This window comes from Cherax quadricarinatus, chromosome 31 (assembly GCF_038502225.1).
Source record: "Cherax quadricarinatus isolate ZL_2023a chromosome 31, ASM3850222v1, whole genome shotgun sequence".
NCBI lineage: Eukaryota > Metazoa > Arthropoda > Malacostraca > Decapoda > Parastacidae > Cherax > Cherax quadricarinatus.
Window position 1 is genome coordinate 33994366 of NC_091322.1, and position 20192 is coordinate 34014557.

Here is a 20192-nt window from a genome sequence, read left to right on the forward strand (position 1 = left end):
TTCATATCATAGGGGGAGAAGGGATAAGTTTATGAGACGGGGATACTTTTTCGGACTGCACAGTGACCGAAACACATAGTTACTGTATCTTCCTTTCAGTGCATCACACCGGTTGAATACAATATTATGATCATGTGAAAGCACTAACCCTTACGGGTTTAATGCTCCCACACAGCACCTAGTGCTCCCATACAGCACATAGGAAATGGGAGTCGATGAAGCTCAATCCAAGGAAAGGGAGATCAGGTTCAATTACTCGAGTCAACAGCCCCTCACCTGCATAAAGGAATTGCCCTTGAGGAGTTGATGTATACACTGAGCTCCCTTTTTGTAACTTAAAGTCCCTTCATTTGCTGCAATAATTGCTATCCAAATTTCCCATGTAGTGTGGGAAGGAAACATCAATTTACACTTCTCCCAGTAACTGCTGTTTTCTTGAACATTACAGACCCTCAAGAGCAATTTCTAGTAACACAGCATTAAAATCAGCAGTATTTTACTTATTTGAATATTTCTTTTAACATTTTTTTCGAGCCATGAGATCTGGTGCCCCTTGAGCTTGCAGCTGAAATACTGTATATAGCAGCTATCTTAACTATAAGTTGTCATGACAACTTAATTTGCCAGGTGAGAACATGGGAAATATTCCTCTCATTAGTCATTATAACTCGCTAGAGTGAGGTATGAGATAATCATAGAACTACTTACAGATTTACAGAATTTTAGCAAGTAACTGTGGAACAACTCGTCAGTCGCAAGATTTGAAGTCACTAAAATGGCAATCTAAAAATGTGGCAATCATTTATACACCCGAGCATAGCACTTGACACTTTGTTACTGGCTTTCACAAGCTGAAAGAGAAGATAATTTATGACTGATTTCCATCTCTTAGTGATGTTACCAAATGTGGATAAAGTACTGTCAACAGTGGATTTACTCCCGGGTTTCTGGTTGATACTATTCCGGAAAAAAATTTAAGAGTTAACAGCTTACTTACCCCAGGCTGTCTTTCGGACCAAGTTCATCCCAATCTCTTTTTCTAGGTTAAGGATAGTCATTTTCAGAAGCCTGAGATCTTCACAAATTGCTTGGTCTCAGAGTCAGCTGTCCCACAGAAATCTCTTAATACATCACCACCTATACCTCTATGATTCCAAAATGTGACACTGACCATTATCTTCATGTCTCTCTGAACATTATTTTAGCAAGTCTCTGGTCAATATCTCTAACGAGTCGCTGGTACTTCTAAGGTGAACAAACCCACTAGCTCGTATCTAGGTGGCGTAGTTATCGTCTCAAGCTCTGGACTCTCTCTCCCAGAGAGTGCAACTTGAAAGTCTTCTAGCTTGTATTGTTATTCATGATACTCCTGGATATTATACACAAATAACCCGCACATAAAAGAGAGAAGCTTACGACGACGTTTCGGTCCAACTTGTACCATTTACAAAGTCACACTGGATATTACCAACACAGTTTATGACCTTACATCCTCATCTGTGTTAGTGCGCGTATCTATGACCATAAGACATATGATGGAAGTAAACACTAGTCACGATTCAACGTAATTTACGTAATAACCCCTATGGGCAGATTAAATAAAAAAAAATGGCTCTGTACAAGAAAAAGAGCAAGGAACCATATCTAAGTCACTCCAGCTAGACTACATCAGAAGAAATTAGACTTTTTAGAAGAAACATGGTAAAGTTACTCTTTAATTCTGGTAACTAGTCACATAGGAAACAGCAACAATTAAGAGTTTTTTTTCAGAAAAAATAGCATAACGAACATTATGTACAAAAGGGAATAGAAGGCAGAGAACTTTCCATTTGATACATGCTGTAAGATATTTATAATTAGCACAACAAATTAAAATGTAATTTTAAGAATTAATACCTCCAGAATGAAAAAAAAAATTAAATATAAAAAGAAAGCTTATAGAAGAAAGGCATCATTCAGGAAGTAAATTATAGCAGGGTAAAACATACGGTATAAACAAGAGAGACGTGTTAAAATATTAACAAGAAACAAGACATGGTTCATTACAAACATTTTAAAGTATATTAAATTACACATATTTTTCACAGATTCATTAAAAGAATGACTAACGACAAAAAGGTCAAATAACATCAAGAATAAAAACGTGGAACACCAAGAGACAACATTGATCAACAAGTAAACATGAGAATACAGGCAGCACAAGAAGGTAAACAGGAGCATGCAGTATAGGTAAACAAAACGGGAAATATAAGGTAAATGTGAGAACGCGGCAAATTAAGGTAAACGAGGTCACACATGATACTTGAATATATGGACGCGGAAAACACAACGACATAAATATAAGGTCAAAATTCAATATAAGAAATGTAAACAAAGCGATAAATATAAAAAAAGATAAATGTGAAATATACGCAAAACAAGGTAACCAAGAACGCAGGCAACGCAAGATAAATTTACAAGAGAAAGCTGGTATTACGAAGGCAGACAAAATTGACAACACAAGGAGGTAAATATGAGAAAATGGACAATACAAGAAATAAACATATCGTAGGAAACACCAGACAAACAAGAGAACATGGACAGTACAAGACAGTGAGTACGAGAACGCAGGCAACACAAAATAGGAGAACAAGAAATATGAGCAACGCAAACACAAGAACACAAGCAACGCAAGAAAATACGAGAACACAAGCAACGAAAGAAAACACTAGAACACAAGCAACGCAAGAATATACAAGAAGGGCAAGGATAACACGAGAAGGTTAAGAGTAAACATAACTCTGGAAGCACAACATAAACAACGAGGACAACACAAAGTAATTATGAAAACAAGGACAATACCAAGTGAATATATGAACGAGGACAACACAAGATAAATATGAGAATAACACGAGGTAAGCATAAGAACAAGGACAATACACAAAATTGAGAATGAGGCCAGCAAATGGTTAACAAGAGAATGCAGGCAACACAAGATAAACAGAAAGGCACGCTGAAATGCAAGGCAATCAAAATGGAAGCAATACCAGGTAGTCAACGTGGGAACACAAGGTAAACTCGGGAAGATAAGGTAAACAAAATGGGAAAACAGTAAGGTAAACAAGGTCAACCTGAACGCAGGAAGACAAGATAAAGAGAACGCAGAAACACAACAGAATGAGGTAACGCAAGTAAACAATGTGGGGAACACGCAGTAAACAAAACAAGAATGTGAAAACAAGAAAGTAAACAACGCGGGCAACACAAGAGCATTAGCTCCGCATGCTTGGCTATTTTACACAGAAGAACATTCTCCCGAAGCACCACCATCAAGCAATAATCCTTTAGGAAGTGCCTCCACTGAGAAACAGTCCTTCCAGAGTAACTATCCACGAAGAAGCATGCTTGCCAGAAAATACAGCCTTAAGTAAATGCTCTTTCAGGCAACGAGTCCTTTAGACAGCGTTGTCCCTCAGGTGAATTACACTTGCAGCAGGATGTTTGGGGAGGCCATGGGTACACACCACCACCATCACCACCACTGCCGTAGCTCCACCTCACTCATGCATCTACCATCACCATAGTAAGGCAATGGTAGAATTAGGCAAAATACATGATTGTAATTTCATATTTTCGCAAAAGTATTATTGGAAAAACTATAAATTATGTACTTTTCACACACACACATACAATATATATATATATATATATATATATATATATATATATATATATATATATATATATATATATATATATATATATAATGTGTGTGTGTGTGTGTGTGTGTGTGTGTGTGTGTGTGTGTGTGTGTGTGTGTGTGTGTGTGTGTGTGTGTGTGTGTGTGTGTGTGTGTGTGGAATAGATAAAACTTGTGATTTCGGCTTAAATAGCAACGCTCTTCTTGCCGAACAAGGCAAGCAAAAATTTGTGTATGCAATAATTTCGCAAAAAATCATTTCGAACATAACGAAAAAATCTATTTCATTGTGTTTGTTTATTATTAAATTTTTATAAACTTATCTAAAATATATTTAGTTGGATTAGGCTAAATTAAATTGTGCTTGTTATAATAAGGTTAGGTAAGTTTTCTAAGCTTCTTTTCGTACAGAAGTATTAATTTTTACATTAACATAAATGAAAAAAAAAATTTAAACGTATAGGAGAAAATTTTAGAAAGGGCTTAATTTTAAATGAGTTAATGTTAATTGACCAGTTTTACCTATTCGGCACGACATATATGCGTGTGTGTGTGTGTGTGTGTGTGTGTGTGTGTGTACTCACCTAGTTGAGGTTGCAGGGGTCGAGTCCGAGCTCCTGGCCCCGTGTATGTGTGTGTGTGTGTACTCGCCTAATTGTGGCTGCAGGGGTCGATACTCAGCTCCTGGCCCCGCCTCTTCACTGACTGCTACTAGGTCTTCTCTCTTCCTGCTCCATGAGCTTTATCATACCTCGTCTTAAAGCTATGTATGGTTCCTGCCTCCACTACATCACTGGACAGATTATTCCACTTCCTAACTACTCTATGAATGCAGAAATACTTCCTAACATCCCTTTGACTCATCTGAGACTTCAACTTCCAATTGTGACCCCTTGTTTCTGTGTCCCATCTCTGGAATATCCTGTCTCTGTCTACCTTATCTATTCCTCGCAGTATTCTGTATGTCGTTATCATGTCTCCCCTAACCCTCCTGTCCTCCAGTGTCGTCAGGCCGATTTCCCTTACCCTTTCTTCGTAGGACAATCCCCTTACCTCTGGAACTAATCTTGTCGCAAACCTTTGCACTTTCTCTAATTTCTTTATGTGCTTGACCCGGTGCGGGTTCCAAACTGGTGCTGCATACTCCAGTATGGTGTGTGTGTGTGTGTGTGTGTGTGTGTGTGTGTGTGTGTGTGTGTGTGTGTGAACCATTAGTAAATTTAACATTCTATAAAGTGATATTTTGTTTGGATTGTTTTTAACATTACTGCAACATTTCTTTGGTACATCTTTTCTCTTTGTATTAGAAATGTTTCCCCGTATAATTCATTTAAAGGATAAAAATCGAATAACATTTGCAAAATAATGAACTTAGGAAGTCAGTATTTGGCTTAGCATGGAATAAGAGCGACGTCAACATGATTTTAAAAATAAGGGCTTAATACTATGTAAAAAAAATATATTTTTTAACCAATAAATACAACAATATAAATTTATATTTTATATCTAGATTTTTTTAGCAAGTTCAGAAGATGTCCTTCTTCCAGACAATGCCTCATTTACTGCGTAATTTTGTATCGAGAGCGAAGAATTGAAGTAGGCATGTGGTGATCAGGTGGTTTAGGCAGGGCACCACACCTGTTGATGGCTACACATCGTGCACACCTTCACTGGCGTGGTTGTAGCTCACTAGATTTCTACACGGAAGGAAGGCAGGCAACTATCACTGAGGAGGACCTACAGGGGCAAGGACAGGTATGGGCGTGCGTGCGGTCGGATTGACGGACGGGAGGGTGCAGCGCCGCTCACTTACTTGACTCCCAACTTGGTAGCCACTCGCTTCCACTGGGAGAAGCCGGACAGTCTACGGACGGGGCTGGACACGCAGCCACTGTTGGGGCGGGCCGGTGGATTAGCGGGCCGTGCGGGCCATGACACGCAGCCACTGTTGGGGCGGGCCGGGGGGGTTAGCAGGCCGTTTGGCCAGGACCCCCACCAGGAGTCTTGCTACCCACCTTTCCACACCACACATACGCCCTAGGTTGTGACTTCCCATCTTTGCTCCATGTCCCATTAATACATGAAGCTCCTCACTAACACAGACCACCAAAACTACGCTCAACTACAATTCGTTATTATAAAAACTAGCCAGGACATTGTTTTTTCTTATTTTTCTGTACCTACAATACTTAGTCTGCTACATTTCATACACAAGCAATACATTGATAAAATAGTTATCTTACAAGGCAATATCATCTTTTAGGATTCAAGGTGCTGAGAAAGATCAGCGAAGCAGTAGTGACAGACGTATAGTTCAGAAGTAAGCTGGCAGCACAACCCTTACATAAACTGATACTGTAAAAAGCTCTCGTTGTCACTCACTATCTTAGCAATAAATCCTATCCATGGACAAATAATTATTCTTTAGAAAATGTAGTCATTACATGCACAAACCTTTATTTAAAGAGGTGAATATTTCAAATTAGTTGTATGGAAATTATTATAAACATAAATTAAAATAAAAGCAAAGGGAACACCGGGTTCCAAAATAAACTTGTTTGTGATGTCCCAAGACTTGCCGCCGGTGACTAGTATATACGAATGTTCTGACCAACACTACTACTCCACTAAACCAGAGTCGCTGTGTAATATGACAATCACCAATACTCATGATCACAAATGAAAAAGTGAGCAGCAAGGCAGAAGCAGCAGCAGAAAACTGAAGGGAATTTGTGTATGTGTGTTGGGGAAGGGGGGGAGGTTGGGAAGCAGCAGCAACAGCAGCAGCAGAAGCAGCAGCAGGAGGTGGGGTCGGCTTCTGCACTCAAACATGCTAAACTCAAGCTCCCAATATCTGACTTCGAAAAAAATATATTAATTTATAAATTAAAGGAGGTTAATCAAATTATTACTCATCACTTCAGGGGAAAAATGCGTGTGTGATTTGTGTAGAGAGCCGTCGAAAGGCAAATACCCGAGTTAGACAGGAATTTACCCGATTGTTTTTTCACAGCCACATTTTAGCTCGTCAAGACCTAGGTGAAGCCTGGCAAACATTTTTTAAAAGTTGTGTTATTTAACAATAATTAACATGTTACGCTTTCCACACGCTTCTTTTCAGTAAAAAGCTGAAACTCTTGCATAACTTTCGACGAATCACTACACAGGAGACGCTGTCAAGCTAAAGAAATTATTAGTTATGAAACTACCATTCAAGGCTTTTTTGAGGAATGAAGCGAAGTGAAGAAGCCAATCAGGACATTCTTTCAATGCTGTAATACAACGTTACGATAAAAAAAAATATTTACCAAACGGAGCAAATTTAATGTCAATTTAATAAATTCGAAAGTCTTACATCGTGAACAAGAGAGAGCAGCAGGTGGTGGTGCTCAAGAGGTTAACTGGTACTTAAGGTAGTGAAGTGATTGTCCTGCAGATGACGCCCTGTCAACTACTATCCAGTATATTTTTGCTAGCCACACCATACACCCAGTTCAGTAGTCCTCTTCACTAGTGCCCAGAGGTTAAAAACAAAATACTAGAGTACCCTGAGGCAGCAATTTTAGCTTTTATCTATCCCGCCGTATTCCTGGTCAACGTATTTTTGTCCCTCCATATCTTCCTATCAATTCCCTTAAGTAACTTTTATACCATAATTATGTCTCCGATAGTCATTCTATCTCTCCCAGAGTCGCCAGGCTTAGTTTGTTTAGTTATATAGTGTACACCCCTCGGCTCTGAGACTAGTCTGGTTGACCCCTCGGCTCTGAGACTAGTCTGGTTGACTCCTCGGCTCTGAGACTAGTCTGGTTGACCCTTCGGCTCTGAGACTAGTCTGGTTGACCCCTCGGCTCTGAGACTAGTCTGGTTGACTCCTCGGCTCTGAGACTAGTCTGGTTGACTCCTCGGCTCTGAGACTAGTCTGGTTGACCCCTCGGCTCTGAAACTAGTCTGGTTGACTCCTCGGCTCTGAAACTAGTCTGGTTGACTCCTCGGCTCTGAGACTAGTCTGGTTGATCCCTCGGCTCTGAGACTAGTCTGGCTGCAAACTTACTGATATTTTCAAGCTAGCTATGTGATCAGGTTGGGGCTCCACGTGGTGCTATATTCTAAGCTGGGCCTGACATGCGCTACATACAGTCCAAAAAAGAATTTTTCATTGAGGTTCCTGATTTTTTTTTTTCTTAAAATTCGATGGTGTTGAATAAGCTGCCGAATTTGTGTTCCTTTGGAGCCATATTTAGTGTGTTCACTCTAAAACTTTTTATTTTTATTGACGTTAGTAGTTTCTCTCCTCTCAGTCTACATATAATCCTTCTCCGGTTTCCCTGTGACCTTGCATTCCTGCCCATTTTAACACCATTTCCACTGGTGCACCTTTCCTTTTACTTCCACCTGTTCTGATCCGTAGTTTAGTTTGGTGGAATAGTGTCAACTGTTTTCGTACAGTTCGCACTGTACTCCATTCAAGAATTCTCGCATCGCAGCATAATTACCACACCGACAGTTTGTTTTTCTCACATCTCTTTGCTCTCCTCTTTATTATCAACTCGAAGAGGTAGTCAAAACTTAGTACTACGTGGTCAGTGCTAGTGATTTCATGAGTCCTGATGTACGAAGTCTTTATGATTCAATGTGAAGACAAGACCCAATGTTGTGGATTCTTCTTCCCCAAATATCCTTGTAGTGTCTTTAATAAGTTAGCTAATAAGGTTCTCCATTACTGCTTCCACTAATTATTCTCTTTGGTTCTGGTCTTCTTTGTGAGTCTGGGTTCTACAAGTCAATTTCCTTAGTCTCTCAAGATCAGTAGTTCTGACTATTCGGTCTTCGTCCTCTTTCCTCCAGGATTTATATCACTCGTTGATAAATGAGACACTTTTACAACGTTTGGGTATCTTTATTCTGGAAACATTTCGCCACACAGCGGCTTCTTCAGCCCAGTGCAGAAAAAAGTGGAAGAGGAGGGGTTTGAGGTAATCAGTCCCTCAGCCTGGAGTCGATGTGTTCAGTCCATCAATCTTGCACTTTTTTCAAGATTGATGGACTAAACACATCGACTCAAGGATGAGGGACTGATTACCTCAAACTCCTCTTATTACGCCTTTTTCTGCACTGGACTGAAGAAGCCACTGTGTGGCGAAACGTTTTCAGAATAAAGATACCCAAATGTTGCAAAAGTGTCTCGTTTATTAAGGTAAGGCAGGCGCAGATGTTGTGGCAGTCAGAAGGTAAAAATCAAGGTAAGACGGAAGAATATGTTACCCAGCGCCATCCTGATGTAGTTAAACACATTTACATACCATCCACTATAACTTATCTTCAACTAATGGTTACAGAATCCAACTCATTTACAATGGAGGTTTCTGCAACATAACTGAACCTCGTGCTCAACTATCTTATCCTACAGATCACAGCATGGAGGAACACTGCAGCAGGCCTACTGGCTCGTACTGGGCAAGTCCTTCTTAACTTGTCGGTTTTCTGAACCATTTATCTAATATACGCTTGCCTAGCCTGTCACTAGTCTTCCCACACACTTCACCTGGTTCTTCATGTCATTACGCTCAATATATATATATATATATATATATATATATATATATATATATATATATATATATATATATATATATAAGCAAGCACATCCTCTCTCCAAGTAGATCTGTTTATGACCTGATAAAGCCCACTGTGTGAGCAAAATACTGTCAATAAAGGATCGCGATGTACTGGATTCGTGTTTCTTTTTTCCATCATTTACAATATTTGTTTTAGCACCAGTAGTCACTCTCCCTTCCTTCCCTCCCTCCCTCCCTCCTTCGTCAATACTTAGAGCTCTGTCCTCTGAAGTGACAAGTACTCCTCCAGGAGCCACCATCCCTACAGCACTAAATCTTTTGTTCACTGTATCACTACTCTATCACCATCCACCTCCCCCACGGCAGACTCTCACTGCCTCCCACCACACTTCTTCAATGCTCTTTACACCATTCTCCAACAAAACGACCAAAGCAGCTGCCAAGTAAGATTTCTAACTGTTGCCAAAAATGAAAATTAAAAATTGCAGAGAAAGTGAATTATACAAGGCAAGTATAAAACGCACAAATTAAGCATCAGACGATACTTGTCCACCTATTCCTACCCCCTCACCAGCGTAATTATATTTATTGGGAAACGTTAAGCCAGTAAAACAACGCGTGCGTGCGTGCGTGAGTGCGTGTGTGTTGTGTGTTGTGTGTTGTGTGTTGTGTGTTGTGTGTTGTGTGTGTGTGTGTGTGTGTGTGTGTGTGTGTGTGTGTGTGTGTGTGTGTGTTACTAAGAATTGTATTCAGTGAGTTATGTTTTCGGGGGTTGATGCTTAGCTCATCTTCTGGCTCCGTCTCCTAAACTACTTTGATCAGCATCACTGGCTACTGACCCCTTGAGCTTCATCATTTTCACTCAAGAAGATGCACTTTGTGTTTGCCTCCACAACTGCCTCATCCGAGTTATTCCACTTTTCAATTACCTTGAGACTAAAGAAATGCTTCTTTACATCCCTCTGTCTCATCAATTCCTCTTAAAATTTTGTATGTCATAATTACATCTCCGCCAAGATCGGTTCCTTCAATCTCTCCTCAGAGGGCGCATCTCTCAGTTTTGGTACTACCCTGATTAAAAACCTTTGGACCTTTCCGAGTTTCTACATGTGCCTGCCAGGTGTGGGCTCTATGCTCAATTACTGGCCTAATATATGCAGTATATAAGGTTCTGGAGGATTCTTTGTTTAAGTTTCTGAATGCTGCTTTAAAGTTTGCTAATCTTGCATATGCTGCTGACGTTATATGGTTTATGCTCATGTCTGGAGATATTAGGAGTTTTTTGTTTGCTTAAGTTACTCCGCGTCCTGTCTCTCTTCACTTCCAATCATATATGTAGTCTACTGACTTCTCCATAAAGTTTATCATCTTCTGCTCTTATTCTTTCGTTAGTTTTATATTATCTACAAACAGTGACACTTAGGACCCAGTCCCCACTGGTAGGTCGTTTAGGTACATTAGGAGCAATAGAGCCCCTAGTACTGATCCTTACGGAACCCCACTCATTACTCTTTCCCATTCTGGTGTTTTATCCTTTGCTATTATCTTTTATCACTCAATCACTCCCTAATATACTGGATCACTCTGCCTCTTAACTATGCATGTTCTTATAATTTCTGAACTAATCTCTAATGTGGTACTAATTAAACGCTTTATTATACACCAAGATGAATTCCATCCAGCTCTAAATTTTTCGTTTTATCTCTGTGACTCTCATAGAACCCCAGAAAATTTGTAAGAAAGTTCCATCCTTAGATCTTTGCTGTTTTTCTGTAAACAAATATCTCCTTTCTAAGTGTTCCAATATCGTTTTCATATTTTTCCAGTACTTTTGACATATTACATATTAGAGATAATAGCCTACAGCTCAGTGCCCCTTGTCTATCCCCCCTTTTAATATATGGGGACAACATGTCTTTTTCAAATTTTCTTGCACTTGTTCTGATTGGATATTGGTTGTATACCGTTGCTACTTGGTCACACACAGACTCGTCTCCTCCTCTCGGCACCAATGGATATGCTATCTAGTCCCAATGATTTTGTTACATCAAACTCACATAGTAGTCTCCGTTACTGTGCTGCTAATTTTTTAGGGCCAGACTACAGTGCCTCCTGGTAACTCTCCACTTTCTTCTATAAATACTTCTTTTAATCTTTTACTAAGCTCTTTGCATACTTCTCTATCATGTATTTGTGTGTTTTATGTACGTGTATGTATGTACAGTACATCTGTATGCGCATGTGAGAGGAGAGGGGGAGGGGGATAGAAGCAAAAACTGGGAGGGAGGGCTTAGAATAGGCCAACAGGTGCGGTAGCCAGCAAGTAAAGCAAGTGTGTATGTATATTCATCACTCACCATCCACTACTGTGCTCGCTTCGTCCACCTCCAACAACATCCCACAACATTATTTATAATAGCAAGATGCAACAAAATTAAATTGAAAATATAAAAACAATAAAAACTAGGGAACAACTAATTAATATTCGACACAAAATCCAAAGAAGGAAGACAATAAACACAGTGAGGCATCAACACAAATCTCCACGAGAGGGAGGGGGAAAGGGGAGAGGGGGGGGGATTACCCCAAACGAAAACACAACACTGCAACACCACCAACAAAACAATACAACTCGGGACAACTCAATTAGAAAGCACACAATGGAGGTTTATATTTATATTAGTAATATATATATATATATATATATATATATATATATATATATATATATATATATATATATATATATATATATATATATATATATATATATTATAATTATCCTGCATATACAAAGGTTATGATTATATTTCAATATGAGGAGTGCAGTGAGGACGTAGGTACACATGAAGCTGAGTCATGTGACACACTGTTACATGAACCTGAAACAAACGAAATGTAAAAAAAAATCGGGAAAGAAAATTGCATTATTTTAACAGTATGATTAATAAAGAAAACAGGAAACGTGTACAAGATTTGCCGTGTAGGGAAGTTAGAGAGTGTTAAACATGGAGGGGCACCGTCAGATGCTGTTCTTTTATCACTTTCAGGTTGGAAACTAAACACGAACACCTTGACTGGTATGTTTTGTATGTAAGACCTTCACATAGTGAGATTTGTTGCAGTGAACGATGCAGACATGCAACACTGAGTGCGTGTGCAACATACCTTTCATCCATTTAGTGACCTAAGATGACTATCTTAAAAAAAAGGTCTAAAGTGATTACCTTTGAAACAATTAAGTACATTTATCTCGTACAAAAAAAAAATAAAATGACCCAGCTTGAATAAACCTTTTAAAGTGATTTAAAATTAATATAATTCAAACTATGATATTAAAAACTTCAAATGAACAGTCCCAATAAAAAAAAAACTTATTGCGACTTACAGAACATACATGAAAATTATTATTACAAATAAAAAGCTTTATTGTACGAGTCACCGATGATTTAATGCTTAAATTTTTGTAAAAGTGATAAAGCAAACCATACCACGGGTGGGGATAGAACCCGCAATCGTGTCATTACGATTTCGTAAGTAGAGTAAAAGTGACATCCTGTGTTCCTGATTGTGGACGCACCATAATACACTCTCCTCTAAACGAATATACACCAGTTAAGTACATCTTCCTCGAAACTGATGAACGATTTTTATCTCCTATACGAAACATTATGGTGTTCCATTCAGGTTTATGAATGTGAGGGCAGATGATGCGTTAACACCACACTTATGAAAACTAGATTTCCTTTTCCGAAATTTAAAAAGACCTGGGGTGTTGTCCCCAGAATTGTAACCACTTTGTCTCCTACTCCAAAATGTCTGACCAACTCGTATTGTAGCATTCCAGTTATGGCAGACTGACATCTGATCCTAAACTTTATGAATACCTGACCTACAATTCTTATCCTAAGGTCCCTATGTCTATATTATTATTATTATTATTATTATTATTATTATTATTATTATTATTACACTGAAAGGTAGCTCCAAGCCTTAGGCTGAAATAACCTTTCACAATCATCAAGGGGTCTCTATCCACAGCGAGAAGTTAAAACAATGGAGATGCTGGTGACCTCCTATAACCCCCCCCCCCTCCCATTCACTCTCGGCTGTTTAATTACTAAAATGAAGAATAAATGGTACGAAGAGGTTATCATCTTACCTACTTATATACGTAGTATCCATTTTTGTGTCAAAGCCAGAAGGAAAACAAGGGCAAAATAATAATAAATGGTCCCTAATCCCTGACTTTCCAGTTTATGTGGGAATCCCAGGAGGAATGAAAACAATAATTTAATAATAATAATAATCATAATTTCTCTTACTATTCTAAAGCTTCCACATTTTAAACTAAGAGCAACAAAGGGCAAGTGTGGGTGGTTTTGTCGTACCTTGGAGAGGCGACGCTGGTGGGTCGTGTTGGGGAGGAGGAGTGTGCCGCTGACGATCTTGACCTGGCCACCACTGCTTGCTGTGACTTGGACGAGGCTCCAGAGGTCACGCCAGTGCCTGTGACCGCGTATGACCCGAGACTGGCACTCTTGGTGGTGCTGGTCAGACCAGCGGTACCGCCGGGCTTCTGGATGACCTGCCACGTCGGGGATTGAAGGGGTAAGTGTAAATTTATTTAGGTATAGGTACATATAAATACAAAAATTATACTAGTAACATGTGTAAATTACTTAGGATAACACAAAAGAGATAAAGTGACTTGTTTCCACTGGGATCCTTGTGTTACATGCCGTTTTTATGCACAAATCAGTTTTACAGGCTAAGAGTTGTTATCCTACCTCAGTTCATTTCAAATCCCAGCCTTATGTACCACGTCCCAGGATGTGACCAACACCAGTCGGCTAACAACCAGGCACCTACTTGCTGCTAGTTGAACAGGGACAACAAGTGTACGGAAACACGCCTAGTGCCTTGCTGTGTATAGTTGTTAATGTTATAGTCTTAGGGTATTGGAGGAATCAGGTTTGATCTAAGAGGATAGGAGTTCTAATTTTTAAGCTTAAAAAAAAAAAAGCACTGAAGCTTAAATAACGGTTTGCTGAACCTAGCCTAGTCTAGTCAAGTGTACCAACAAAGAAAACGTGAGTGAGAGTAAGACAGGCTAGGCTGGACCCGACTCTGAGACTTCAGTTTCAGAGATGAGATTTCTTTGGATTTTTAACCCCGGAGGGTTAGCCACCAAGGATAACCCAAGAAAGTCAGTGCGTCATCGAGGACTAACTTATTTCCATTGGGGTCCTTAATCTTGTCCCCCAGGATGCGACCCACACCAGTCGACTAACACCCAGGTACCTGACTCAAGAAATCGTAATGACACGATTGCAAATAAACCATACCCCCGGCCGGGATTGAACCCGCAGTCATAGAGTCTCAAAACTCCAGCCCGTCGCGTTAGCCACTAGCGACGGGCTGGAGTTTTGAGACTCTATGACCGCGGGTTCAATCCCGGCCGGGGGTATGGTTTACCCAGGTACCTATTTGCTGCTAGGTGAACAGGACAACAGGTGTAAGGAAACGTGTCGAAATGTTTCCACCCGCCGGGAATCGAACCCGGGCCCTCCGTGTGTGAAGCGAGAGCTTTAGCCACCAGGCCAGAGAAAACATTTTAATCTGGCTAATTAACTATGAGTACTGATAACAACTGCGATATAATTACCAGCATCACACAGGTACTCAGCGATAGGAGAGGTGAAGGATACCTAGCTTGTGAAACAAGACACGTACAGTGCTTGGATATTTTAATAAGGAAACGTTTCGCCACGAATGTAAGCTTAACTCTTGAAGAAGCCAACTCGTGGCGAAACGTTTCCTCAGTAAAACTATTCTAACACTGTACATATGTCTTGCATTACTACTGTCGATAATTTACATCAAGCATTACCCAAACCTAGCGTGCTACGCCACTCTGCTTACCTGAAGCTGTCTGCACATTCTTACATCAATAATGGTAATCAAAATGAACTAGATAATATAAAATACCGACAAGTTGATTATTGCGATACGTGCAACAGTTGGGTATCTTTATTCTTGAAACGTTTCGCGTACACAGCAGGCCTCTTTAGTCAAACATAAGGCAGTAGGTGTAGTAAGTAAGGAAACGATGATGTCTATAAACCTTGGAGAAACAGCATTTAAGGTGGCTAGTCCTTGAGGTATAAAATACCGACAGGTTGTTAGGTAAGACACATATGCAACAGTTAGGTATCTTTATTATGAAACGTTTCGCCTACACAGTAGGCTTCTTCAGTCAAGTACAGAAAAGTTGACTGTACTTGACTGAAGAAGCCTACTGTGTAGGCGAAACGTTTCATAATAAAGATACCTAACTGTTGCATATGTGTCTTACCTAACAGTCCTTGAGGACTGACCACCTCAAATACTATCTCCAAGGTTGATAAATTGATTACATCACCTTCATTTCCATATTACACCTGCTACCACTATATTTGACTGAAGAAGTCTACTGTGTAGGCGAAACGTTTTAACAATAAAGATACCCAACTGTTACACATGTGTCTTAATCATCAACCTAGATGAAGTACAAAACAATTCAATAGATAACTTATTTCTATCCTTATAATACTTTCTCACAAATGAGCAAGTGTGTGCACAAAACTGCACTTGCACTCACACACACACACACACACACAAAGCTGCAATGACGGCCCTTGCAAGTACGTACAACTAAGCGAGTACAACTAGTTAAGGACACGAAATACGTGTGCAGACGCACATTCGAGCAGACACGCACATACGAGTATTACAACACAATATACAGGAACAACACAAATCATAAAATACACCAAACTGTTCCCTAACTTCACTCTGAGGGGAAACCGGAATAAATGTTACACAAGTCTGAGTGGGGCGGAATTGGCAGGCAAGTAGAGCAAATTAGAGGGATACTCACCCTAACTGTAGAAACCACGAAAGGGTTGTTAAATTAAATACCAAGCAACAGTAAGAGGGGAGGGAAGGGAAAAGGGAGTGGAAGAAGGGAAACACGAAGAGGGGGGTTAATATATAGATGAAGGAAGAATGGAGAAAAATAATAGGGGGGGAGAGAAGAAAAAGAAAAAGGGGAAGGGAAATGAGAGAGAGAGAGAGAGAGAGAGAGAGAGAGAGAGAGAGAGAGAATTGGTAATGCCCAAAAAGAATACTGAATATTAATGCTAGAGGACACATACATGTGTACAAGAGGGCACATACAGGTGTGCATGACACATAATGGTGTACACGAAGACACGTACAGTATACACGAGAACACATACAGGTGTACACGAGAACACATACAGGTGTACACGAGGACACATACAGGTGTACACGAGGATACATACACGTGTACACGAGGATGCATACACGTGTACAGGAGAGACACGCTAGAGGATACACGTGCATACGACAGGTATACACAAAGGGGTGTGTACACGGGACAGGTATACATGTGTACACATGAATACACGAGGAGATACACGTATACACGAGTTGAATTGCTCTTGCAACTGCAAAACAAGAAGACTTGCAAATGTACACGACGCGACTTGCAAGTGCACACGATCTTACCTGAAGTGGTGCAACACAGGGGAGGGTTCAACACAGGGGGAGGGGTTCAACACACACAAGGAGGGGTTCAACATACACAGGGTAAAGGGGTTCAACACAGTGAGGGTCAGCACGAGGGTTCAACACACAGGGGGACAGGTTCAACGCATAGGGGGACGGGTTCAACACAGGGAAGGGGTTCAACACAGGGGAGGGGTTCAACACAGGGGAGGGGTTCAACACAAGGGAGGGGTTCAACACAGGAGTGAAAAGGGTTCAACAGAGGGGGAAAGGGTTCAACAGAGGGGAAAAGGGTTCAACAGAGGAGGAAAGGGTTCAACAGAGAGGGCAGCCTCACCAGCGTCGTGAGTCCCGCAGCCAACTGGATGTGCTAGAACAAACAGACAGGTGAATCAGACACCAGAGCCCCGTCACAACAATATTAACACACGTAATCACTCAAAAAGCAACAAAAAAACTGCAGTGACATTTATTGCATAACAATGCATAACAAAGTTATACACATTGCACAAAGGTGAGGAGAAACGTGTGCATCAGCAGAAAAAAATAATAGAATAATATACATATTAAGGAGGTCAAATAAACCTGAAGCAATGAATACAATAGCATTAAACTTTATTATTTGTAGTTTAGCTTCATGCGGTACGGAAGCACCGGACATACATTCATACATACACAACCTGATCAACATACCATGTAGGACACAATACACAAATAACCCGCACACAGGAGAGAGAGAAGCTTACAACAACGCTTCGATCTGACTTCGACTTTGTAAATGGTGCAAGCCGCACCTGAGCGTCCTCGTTGGCTTCTCGTGCGTGCGGGTTGTGCATTGTTCCAGTCGTAATAGTGTGCCTTTTTCTTTATGCAGGACACATTAACACAGTAATTTTTAAGTTTGATATGTTTTACTTTGCAGCTCCAGAATATATATAAGGATTAATCTGTGAGAAAGTTTTAGTGTGCTGTCTACCAAGGCAGGTGATGAAGTGGTTAGTTCACTCAACCTCTGGATAATGTTGAGTCACAACACGTAACGTGCTTTCCACAACAAACATTCACATTCACTTCAGCCACTCTTAGAAAATAATAAAATAATTCGCTAATGCACTGAGCTGCATTTATCTTTTTACATCTTTTGCATCGTCCTCTACAGGTATAGCACAGCAATGTTCTGCACATCAACGTTCTGTACATATTTAGCACAGTAATGTCTTGTGTATGTACAGCACAGCACCGTTTTGTACACGAACAGTACAACACCGTCCTGTACACGTAAAACACAATACCGTCCTGTACATGTACAACACAATACCGTCCTGAACATGTACAACCCAACACTGTCCTGTACATGCGCAGCACAACACCGTCAAGTACATGTACAGTACAAAATAGTCCTGTACATCGCACAACACAACATAAGCAACTCCGGGGAGAACTCCTTTAATCCCTCCCCTCCTCCCCCCCACACACACAAACACACAACAGGCCAAGCAGTTGCAGATTATTAAATTCAAGATGAAAGGTTAATCCCCTAGGGTTGGGGAACAGGAAACAATCAGATTTGACCCAAAGCTCTTCACCAGCATAAAGGCACCTCCCTGGAAGGGTTCCAGCAGTGCCAGAACAAGAAAAGGAGAAAGGGAAGAGGCTTTCCTTATATGTCTTACCTTGGGGTTCTTCAGCTTGGAACAGTCTGAGATCTGGTCCTTGCAGGAGTTCTCGTGCACACACACCTGACACGCTGCAAATACAAGTAAAAATGTTAGGTAAAAGGATACATGTGCAAATTATGTGACATTTTATTGTGGCAACGTTTCGCTCTCGAAACGTTGCACATGTATCTTCTTACCTAACATACTATCGGTATTTCTACAAACATTAATAAAAGTGAAAATGATATACACAGTTCTAATTAGCAATGGCAAAAAAACATAAATATCACTTTACATCTGCCTGGTCTTGAGAGTGAGAGCAGCGTCAGTAAAGTAACTTTCTAACATAAGAACATAAGAACGAAGGAACACTGCAGAAGGCCTACTGGCCCATGCGAGGCAGGTCCAAGTCTCCTACCGGCTTAAGCCAATGCACCCAACCTAGTCAGGTCAGGTCACATTGACTTAAGGGAGGAACACGGCAACCGACCTGGTAGCTCAAGCTATCAGGTCCAACTCACACCCACCCACATCCACTCATGTATTTATCCAACCTATTTTTAAAGCTACACAACGTTCTGGCCTCTATAACTGTACTTGGGAGTTTGTTCCACTCATCCACAACTCTATTACCAAACCAGTACTTTCCTATATCCTTCCTGAATCTGAATTTTTCCAACTTAAAACCATTGCTGCGAGTCCTGTCTAGGCTAGATATTTTCAGCACACTATTTACATCCCCTTTATTTATTCCTGTCTTCCATTTATATACCTCAATCATATCCCCCCTAATTCTACGTCTTTCTAGAGAGTGCAGATTCAGGGCCCTTAGTCTATCCTCATAGGGAAGGTTTCTGATACATGGGATCAACTTTGTCATCCTCCTTTGTACATTTTCCAGAGAATTTATATCCATTCTGTAATACGGTGACCAAAACTGTGCAGCATAATCTAAATGAGGCCTAACCAAGGATGTATAGAGTTGAAGAACAACCTGAGGACTCCTATTATTTATGCTTCTTGATATGAAGCCAAGGATTCTATTAGCTTTATTGCGAACACTTATGCACTGTTGTCTTGGTTTCAGATTACTGCTAACCAGAACTCCTAAATCTTTTTCGCAATCCGTAATATTAAGATCTACATTATTTAGTTTATATGTGGCATGGTTATTGTCCTGTCCAACATTTAGAAATTTGCATTTGTCTATATTAAACTGCATCTGCCACTTCTCCGACCACTGCATCAGTCTATTCAAATCTTCCTGGAGTGCTCGAATGTCCTCGTCAGAATGAATTTGACGGCCTATTTTGGTGTCATCGGCAAACTTGCCGATGTCGCTCTTTATGCCCTCATCTATGTCGTTTATGTAGATTGTGAACAGCAGGGGGCCCAACACTGACCCCTGTGGAACACCGCTCGTGACACTTCCCCACTAACACAGTTGATCATTTCTAATAATATAAAGGGCATGATTATAGCCAAACTTATTGTGGTTATTATCCAGAGTCCGACTGGGGTTAAAGTAAGCGTTATAACAGCATTCCAACTAACGACTGGCCAAATAAAGAGAAACACAGTTTGCACCCTGATATAAGCGCAGACCTTCCGTTACCATTGTTTTTCAACTTCAAGAGACTCGGGGAACACAAGAAACAGAAAACAAAGCTTAAGCGTAAAGAATGGGGAACAATTTGTGAA

At 40.3% G+C, this 20192-nt stretch overlaps 1 protein-coding gene across 16 annotated transcripts in view; it reads right to left on the minus strand.

Moving 5' to 3' along the window:
* Positions 1 to 20192, minus strand: part of cyst (rho guanine nucleotide exchange factor 18 cysts) — a 1629610-nt gene that overhangs the window by 91733 nt on the left and 1517685 nt on the right. For 13 of the 16 annotated variants that reach the window (XM_070090333.1, XM_070090340.1, XM_070090334.1 and 10 more), the window contains 4 exons: positions 18507 to 18580; positions 17171 to 17203; positions 13650 to 13846; positions 5493 to 5624 (listed from right to left, as the gene is read on the minus strand). In XM_070090333.1, the coding sequence (XP_069946434.1) occupies positions 5493 to 5624; positions 13650 to 13846; positions 17171 to 17203; positions 18507 to 18580 (436 nt within the window). The remainder of the gene's footprint in view (positions 1 to 5492; positions 5625 to 13649; positions 13847 to 17170; positions 17204 to 18506; positions 18581 to 20192) is intronic. The other 3 variants (XM_070090338.1, XM_070090337.1, XM_070090339.1) reach the window with 3 other exon arrangements.